The 9368-nt window shown below is 43.0% G+C and overlaps 1 protein-coding gene across 1 annotated transcript in view; it reads left to right on the forward strand.

Moving 5' to 3' along the window:
• The window catches only part of brf1a (BRF1 RNA polymerase III transcription initiation factor subunit a), a 159053-nt gene extending 151264 nt beyond the window's left edge, over positions 1-7789 (forward strand). Inside the window, exons 18-19 of the mRNA XM_049596569.1 lie at positions 987-1146; positions 6294-7789. Coding sequence (XP_049452526.1) covers positions 987-1146; positions 6294-6328 — 195 coding nt within the window. The 3' untranslated portion in view covers positions 6329-7789. The remainder of the gene's footprint in view (positions 1-986; positions 1147-6293) is intronic.
• The last annotated feature ends 1579 nt before the right edge of the window (positions 7790-9368 follow it).

Here is a 9368-nt window from a genome sequence, read left to right on the forward strand (position 1 = left end):
TCTTTAGATGGCAGGAGTGAAAATAAGTCGTCCCTAACTGAGGTGTTTCTTGCATTTTCAGATTAGTTTTCAGTTTAGTTCATTCGTTGGAGCCGCCGTCCCTTCTGTGGGAGAATGTACTAAAATATGTAATGGAACATTCATCCTCGCAGTTTAACTCTGACATTTATTTTATCATTTTTTCCACCGCTGGAAAACGGTCCCCTCTCTGTCCTCTCCAACCTCTACCTACTTTTTATTACAGCAGTTATTTATTTTCTCTCACGGCTGCCGACGTGCTGTGAACGTTTCCCCCTGTTTCATGCAGCTTGCTGTCTGATCAAAACCAGCTCCATTTGTGTCTCCCAGCATGCAACTGGAAAAACTCTCCCAGTTACAGACACACTTGAATCACCTGCAGTTGCCCGGAGGGGAAAGTCGTCATATTCACGTGTGAACATTTGACAGCTCAATAAGACAATGTGAACGTGGTGATATGCAAAGAAAAAGGGCTCTAATTACATTTTTGCCCCCACGCTCACCGCCACCCCTTCATTTTTAATTTCACAGTCTTTTTATGAACTCTGAAGGGTGTTTTCCCCCCGAGGCTCTGGTTCCTTTCTGACCCTTCTGTGTGATACAAGTACACTGTTGACTATGCAGATTTAATACAGCAGAATCCAAATGAGATAAAAATGTCATGTAAGATAATAAAGGTTGTGGTCACGCTCTGATGCTGTATTTAGCCATATATGAGGAATGCTGCGGCAGATGAAATATCTGCTCACTACACTGTGTGCCCTCCACCTGCCCTAAAGCTCACACCACACACCACCACTACCATACTACTGTTTATTATTTTTATCATTTCAAAGGAAGTGGGGCATATGAGATCAGATCTAGCTTAGATTTCCCCGGGGAAACTCGTGTGTCACGCAGAGGAAAATATTAAAACTACTCAACAGCACACGTCTGCTCACCACCAACAATATTTCCTGTTTGCCCAGATTGCCAACTCCAACCCCCTGCCGCTGCCCGTGGGAGCCCCTGCCAGCGGAGTGGTGGTAGAGAGCGGGCCGGTCGTCTACGATGATGCTGCTGCTGAAGAGGAGGACGAGGAGGAAGAGGAGGCTTGTGTCAGCGCCTTGGAGCTGCTGGGCAGCAACGGTCAGTTTATACACACACAGTGATTTGTTTAACCTGCAGGATCAGAGTGTGTGTCGGTGCAGTTTGGTTTGTGAGACTTCTATCCTTAACTTGTCATATAATAAAAGTTCATTTTGGTCTGTAGGTAATTACACAAACAAAGAAGCAAAAAATATTTACAGTAGCACAGTAGAAAAGAGGACGACAGAAATGCAACATATTTTGGTTGGTTGCAAGACAAGCCTGACACAAGGTCGTTATACCTGGCAGCACAATCAGGTGCTCAAATGTCTAGCAGCTACTCTGGAGACCAGACGGACATCCAGCAAGGCCCTACCTCCTCCATCATTCCATCTCACAATTACAAGAGGGTTTGTCCGAGAAGGTGCGAAGAAATCCATGGACGGTAAAATCAGACACCAGCCAACGGGGAGGGGCACGAGACTGGAGGTTACTGTCAGATCTGAATCAGCGTCTGTGCTTCCCGTCTGACATCGCCTCTACTAACCAGACCTTGTGCTTTGGTTCTTCACTGCGTCTCGTCTACATCATTGTGGAGGAGGCCTACGAGCGCAAGTGCCTTAAGTACGGTGAGCTGGCAACGCAGCTTGAAAGCGAAGGTTTGCCCAGTTGCAGGTGGCTGCAGAGTCCTCGTTGGCAAGTCAACTACCAAGCTGCTTAAAGAAATGGGCATTCGAGGCCAAGCCCAACGTCAGGGTATCGAAGCCCTCTTTGCTTTGATGCAGCCGAACAGGCAAACTGGTGGCGATGGCTAGGAGAGACGCCACTTGGGCCCTGATATACCACTAACAACAGCAGGGTTAGAGGAAGTAAAAGCAGAGGGGGGCACACCTGGGGCGCTAGGTGTTGCCGATGAGAACAACTGTGTTGTGGACCTATCATCAAAAACACCAGTGAAGGAGGGTGCACACCTGATGGCCCCAATGAAGCTATTACCCCTCGCTAAACCCCCGAATCCCTAAACTTTACTTCCAATCACGATCACAAGTATATGCAACAACAATAGACCAGTGAAACTCCACCTCGATTAAAGTTAGGTAAGATATCTCCACTTAGTTTTCCTTTCTCCTCCCTCATCAAAATGAGGGAGTCGGGGGAGGTAGAGTGTACGGTTGGTCCGGCGAGGGTGAGTTCAGTCCGTGCAGATGTCTCTGCTTGGCTCTATGTACAGTACAATGCACTGAGCTGTATTCAATATAAAGTGTATTTGCATACATATCAAAAATACAGTGATGCATCCACACTGCAGAGGGCCCACATCTTATCAAGGCATATTTTCAATGATTTAGTTTGAAAGAAAGAACAGGTTGAAATAATCTCCGCTGTCACATTTGTTTTATGTGACAGTGGAGATTATTTCAACCTGTTTCCAAAACAAATCAACTTCACTCATGAATTTTCTACAAATCAGTGTCAGTCAGGCTGCAAATGATGACTGTTTTCATTTTAATGTGGGCTTTTAGGAACATTTGAATAATTATTTCACTGCTGGGGAGATTGTCTTCTTTATAACACGTGGACTTTCCATGTCCAGATTCGACGTACAAGGTACCCTGGGTGTGTTTGTTGTTGACGTTCTGGGACACTGTGTCAAGCTCTGCCTGTTACATGCATTGTCTTCTTTCAAAAATACACTTAACACACCGTTTACACAGGAAATTTGGACCCAGCCACCCCTCCCGCCCACACCAGTTGTACTTTCGCCGCATTAACTTTTGTCCATGTCCTGCTGTGTTTCCCTCTGATGCTGCCGGGCGCAATTAAACTGTAACAGCAGCCAGCCACGTATCATGGCGATGTTAAAGGACACCTTTATTCATTAGCTTCTGATGGCGAAAGTCACTGCCCAGGCGCCGGATTTTGACTTCAGAGTGAGACTGTGCTCCACTTGTAGGTAACACAAGCTTGGCCATTTATCCACAGGAAACAACACAGCGGCTGGTTGGTAACCAACAATCTCAAATTATAGTCAAAGAGTGCACTAAAATATGTTTCTGAGAACATTTAAGGTGAGAAATAAGCAATGCAGCAACAGAATCTTGATTCATATTTAATCAGCACTGTCTAGTTGTACAGTTTGATTCGAGTTCGGTTTGAGTTTGAGAGAGCAAGAGAGAGGAGCGGCTCAAACTTGATCTGCCTTTGTAGTTTTTGTGTCCGTGGTGTCGGGCATACGAAAATGCTGAAGTACAATCTGTAGTTCAAGCAACTGCCCTGGAGCCAGTAAAAATCCACTGGATGACGCTGAACTAAATAAAGAGTAATTAATCTAGTTTTACAGTTTGCCTTCAGATATTCAGTAAAAACGAAAATGATCTCTCATTTCTTTAGTTTGTGAACAACAACAGTAACTCAGAGTGAGATTCAGATTCTGCTTACAATATTAATAGTTCAACAAAATCAAATTTACCACAAGTTACACATTTAAACAGCTCCCAAATACAAAAAATGTCCCCTGGGATCTATATATATAAATCAACAGGTGATTTCCTTCTTTTAGAAAAATCCTAAATGATGGAGTTGTGTTTTTTCCACCTGGACCTTTATGCTCTGCCATTTCTCCTCTAATCATCACACTGTAACCTGTGACAGGCTGTTATGATACCACAACTGTCACACAGTCACATATATGGAGCGTCACATAGGTTTACATTACCAAAGGTTTATGACAAAATCACTTGATGACACCGACTCATGACGAGAGGAGAGGGAGAGACGCTGTGCTGCTGCCAGAGGAGCCGCTGAATGAGTTCCCTCTGAGCGGTAAGTCACTAAAAGAGTCTGAGAAGTCCGGGGCTGTTCATAAAACATGCAGGACGCCACAGTTTATTCCACACTACTGAAGCTGCTCCTCTTTGTGGAGCCAAAAATCAACACAAATTAAAATGAGTGTAGATGCACATGGGTTTAAACTACCCATAAATAGATAAAATTTCCAATATAAAAGTAAATCATACAAAATGTATGCTTTATATTTGCTATAGAAGCTACAAATTGTCATATTGGAGGAGCAGACACCTACGAATATTTGACAGGTTGGTTGGACTGGACTCCTGCATACCAGTCATATGACAGACATATGAAACATAATTGGAAATTTGTGTTGCATTTCCTGAGAAAATCTCACCACACTGAAATATTCTTAGTTCAAAGAAAGCAAGTCTTTTGTCTTGACTTTCATATGACTGAACATTTTGAATCTAGGTAACAGCAGCAGACTGCTTTGTCACCTCTCAGTTGGACACCGAGCGTCTGGACTGTGAAATAGTTTGACTGACTTCTTTAATGAATCTGCCTCTGTGGGTCACGGCTCTGTTTGGGCTCAGACTCCTGGTATGTTTTAATGAGCCCTTGGTAAGATTAAATTTCTTCACTTTACGTCTCTGGCTGTTAAAATTTAAGGTTCCTGACTCTGCCGCAATAAAAAAAAGTCCTGAGCTACTTAATTGATTCCTGTAGGGAAACTCTTTGTTTGTACTTTTGCCCCCTCCACAGTGAGGTCAAAGGTCAGGGTCAGCCTCAAAGCTGCACCTCTGGAGCTGGTAGAGACTCAAGGACAGCGGAGGAGGACGAACGCCTGCCGACACTGGAGATTAAACCTGAGTCGGTCAGTCAGTTGATGGACGGTCTCACTGCTCCTCATGCAGAGAGCAAAGTGGAACTTTTCATTTTGCTAGTCTGACCTGTTGTTGCTCTTCATGAAGTCACACAACACAGAGCGTCTCTGTGGACTCCAGTGTTTTTAAAATGTGTGGAGGCTGAGCATGTTTACTTTCCTCCAGCGACACCTTGTTTCAAGTACATGCAGTTCCACTCACAGCGACACACGGGAGGCGCCCATTAAAATCAAAGTTTTTGGCTCTTGAAGGGAGAGTTTGGATTTTTTTCAGTGGGAGCTAAACAAGTTCTGCTATGGAAGGGGGCAGCAGCCGAATGTATTTTAGCCATCTAAAAAAATCAATATCACTTTAGTGTACGCTATATTTAGAAGATTTTCAACACTTCATATGGTTTCAGACAGCCTTTTCCAATGGGGAAATGAAGCCGTTCTATCGCTCTTCTCAAAGCCACCAGACATCCATCCATCCATCCAGACATCCCTCTCCCCAGCAACACTTTCCAGTTCCTCCTGGGGGACCCCAAGGCGTTCCCAGGCACGCAGATATATAATCTTTACAGCGTGTTCTGGGTCTACCCCGGGGCCTCCTACCAGTGGGATGTGCCCAGAACACCTCTAACAGGAGGTGCCCAGGAGGATCCTGATAAAATGTCCAAACCATCTCAACCGACCCCTTGGGAGAGATTCACTGCCTCAAGCGAGGGGAGCGTGAGATGGATCTGCAGTTTGGTGCGGCTTCTGTAGTGATGCAGGAACATCATGGTGAAGAGGGAGCTGAGCCAGAAGGCAAAGCTTTCAATTTACTGGCCCATCTACGTCCCAACCCTCACCTATGGTCATGAGCTCTAGGTAGTGACCGAAAGAATGAGATCGTGGATACAAGCGGCAGAAATGAGTTGCCTCTGTGGGGTGTCTGGGCTCAGCCTGAGAGATAAGGTGAGGAGCTCGGACATCCGGAGGGAGCTCGGAGTAGAGCCGCTGCTCCTTCATGTCGAAAGGAAAACTGCAAGGAGATAATGCTGACATTGTACACTTCTAAAAATCACAAATACATTACATTTGGACATTTTATACAAATTCTATCACCGTTTCTAAAGTGACGTAGTACAGGAGCTGACGTTTCATTGTGAGGTGGAGCAGATGGTGGATGACGTGACACCTATGTGAGACGCCTGCCAAGCAGGAGGCTGTTTAAGGCTGCAGTTTGCTTGAGACTAACAAATCAATTGGCTATACTAATTCATTTAAGTTTTCTTTTCTTTTCTTCAAGACTCTTTATGTAGGTGTTATGATTTATAATTAGTTTGTTTGCCAAACTGTGAATACCTTTTTTTCTATTTCCTGACATAATTCAAATTTGAATAAATATTTTGCTTAAAAAGAAAAAAAAAATCCAGATGAACCTTGTAAAGCATCTCCTGCAGTACATCTACAGCAGAAAAATGCAGAACACATAGTTATGCAGTGGTAATATCAATCATAGTAAAACATGTCTCTGATCTGTCCCTCTGTGTCTCTCACCCTGCAGATTATGGCAGTGATTACGGCGATTATGACGACTGATCCAAGCTGTGCTCTTCCCTGGGCTATCAAACCCAACTAGTACGGACAATTTTGAACCCTTAAGTGTATCAAATGTTTACTACCTGGGACACAAAATGGCTGCAACTACAGACAGGAGCTGCGAAGCCAAGAGGAAGGAGGAATTCCCATCAGGAACAAACGGGTCATGTGTACAAGGAAATAAAAGCTGGAAAAGTCACACTCCATGTGCCATTTGGCATCCCAACTGGAGTGAACTGGGAGGACGTGCTGCTTGGATGCTGACAGAGAGGGTGAAGTGGAAATGAGGGATACAGGTGTAGTTATCAGTGCGGGTCACAGGCCCTCTGAAGTGGTGATACTGTTTGTTGATTTGCAGGACAGAAGACACGTAGGTTAAAACTGGGGTTAACTTCGAGACAGCTAGGTTCCATATATCTGGTGTTTCAACAGCAATTTAATGACAGTGAAATATAGTCATTTAAATGCTGCTCAATCAGTAGTTACAGTTATGTAGATGTCGTAGAAAACATAGTGTAACTAAATCTAGCCTGGTGTTAAGCTAGGTGTCTTTTGTCCTGCACAGTACCAAATCAGTGTTTACTGTGAAGCACTCATCAGGATGATTTTTAACATTTTAACAACCGTGTCGCCTCTGGATCAAAACTCCTCCACTGTGATTTAGTCGAGGTGTAATGTAGCAAAAAGAAAAGCCGAACAAAGTGCAAAACGTATTATGCTTGAACTTCCACTTTGCATTCGAGTGTGTGACAGTATGTGACTCTCTCAAGTACTTCTTACAACTAATTCTGTCTTAAAACTCGTATCCTATCCTGTGTCTCATGTACTTAAAAACAAGCAGTTAACAATCAGGTAGTGTGAGATCGACCATCGCTATTTGGTTGATCAATATCTATTAATGCCTTAGGTGATTGGTGGACGGACACATGCTGTCTGCTCTGCCTGAATCAATGTATTACAATGATGTTGCCTTTGAACGATTGGAGCAATCCCAGGTTATTTGCCAATGTTTGCTGAGATAAGAATGTTACTTTGTAAAGGAATTAGACGGTTTGATTTGTTTTTAGGTCGCTTTGAATTTGGTTTGGGCATTTCTTAATTGTGTCTTGATGAAATTGATTCTCTATGATTAATTTATGAGATTGTGCCCTTTGTTTTATGTTAAATATTCTTCACGACGGTCCTGTCGTGGGCCACAGAGGCGTTTAAAGCCGGGGTGTAAATACATTCTCAGCAATATTATATTTTCCAAATGAGTGAGGGATCAGAGAATAGATCTATTTTGTATTTAAGCTTTTATGATTTTTGTGTTTGAGAAATGATACTTGGGAGGTGGAGTGCATTGTGGCCTTTTCACTGTGTCCACACAACAGTATTTAATGAGGCGTCTTGGTTTACCTGGACTGCCCCTGCGTTGCTGCTACAAGTCACGATGTTACATCTGCGTATTGTTGTGTGCATTTGCTGCTACAGTAAAGATTTCACTAAATATGAAAAAAGTTTGTTTTCTTTATGTGTGTGTTCCTTTGTGTGTCTTCTTAAGTGCAGTACTTGAGTAAATGTATGTAGTTACTTAGTTCCTTCACTGCTGCAAAGTAATCGTAGTTTTCAGGGTAAAAACTACAATGTTAGACTTTTTTAGTGGAGTAGAATTACAGCGTAGCAGATTATCGACATACTCAAGTTTATTTAGATCCCCATTAGCTGCTGTAACAACAGCAGTAGTTACTCCTCTTGGGGATCACACATTGTATATATATATGGAGGCCCATTTCTGCCAGTGTGTGGGGAAAAACTGTCAAATTCACACTGTGGAGGCCATTGGAGTACAGTGAACTCATTGTCATGTTTGAGATGATGTGAGCTTTGTGACATGGTGCGTTATCCTGCTGGAAGTAGCCATCAGAAGATGGGTACACTGTGGTCATAAAGGGATGGACACGCTCAGCAACAATACTCAGGTAGGCTGTGGTGTTTAAACCATGCTCAGTTGGTACTAAGAAAATCTCCCCCACACCATTACACCACCAGCAGCAGCCTGAACTGTTGATACAAGGCAGGATGGATCCATGCTTCCATGTTTACACCAAATTCTGACCCTACCATCTGAATGTGATAGTCACCAGATCTCAGTCCAATAGAGCACCTTTGGGATGTGCTGGAACGGGAGATTCTCATCATGCACGTGCAGCCGACAAATCTGCAGCAACTGTGTGATGTCATCACGTCAATATGCACCAACATCTCTGAGGAATGTTTCCAGCACCTTGTTGAATCTGTGACACCAAGAATATTAGCCTCTGAAATGTAGTGGAGTAGAAGTATAAAGTGGCAGACAATGAAGAGCACCTGAATAAATCTAACTTACAAATACACTGGTTACATTTCCCCACTGTAAGATGATACTTGTTGTTATTGTTGTAATTATAAATGTTTCAATTTGTTTTGTTTTGTTTGTTTATTTGTTTTAATTATTGTTTTGTACGTTTCCTGTTTGCTTGTTGCATTTGGGGATCCACATAAATAGATAAATACATTTTAGATTAGTAGTGAATACCCCCAATCAGTTACCTTTCATGCTTAAGAAAATCAAAAGCCCTGATTGGTTGATTGATCGAAAAGGGGCGTTAGCTTCAACTAAAAACAGGTGTCTAATTGGTTAATTGGTAGATAGATCAGACAGTGTTTACAGTTAGCTAGCAGTTAGCTCGAGGTGACGTTTTTGGCTGCTGAGCTGGACCACAACAAGAAAACACTGTGACCCAAGAGGATATTTTCATAAAATGGAGTAACGGAATAATGTAATACCGTTGGAATTAAAGTAACGATACCTTTTCAACAAATGAAAGCGTCGAGTTAACGAGCTGCGGCTAACTTTAGCTTTGTTAGCTTAGCGTTAGCTTCGTTAGCCCAACGGTTATTTAGCTAACGTTATCAGTATCCCTGAAGCTGGATTTTATGAGCAGGAGTTGCAACGCAGTTTACCGAAAAACAGGACGGAAGGACTTTCAAAGGTAAGAATTAATATTCATTTCTTTTA

This window comes from Epinephelus fuscoguttatus, linkage group LG14, assembly GCF_011397635.1.
Source record: "Epinephelus fuscoguttatus linkage group LG14, E.fuscoguttatus.final_Chr_v1".
NCBI classification, from domain to species: domain Eukaryota; kingdom Metazoa; phylum Chordata; class Actinopteri; order Perciformes; family Serranidae; genus Epinephelus; species Epinephelus fuscoguttatus.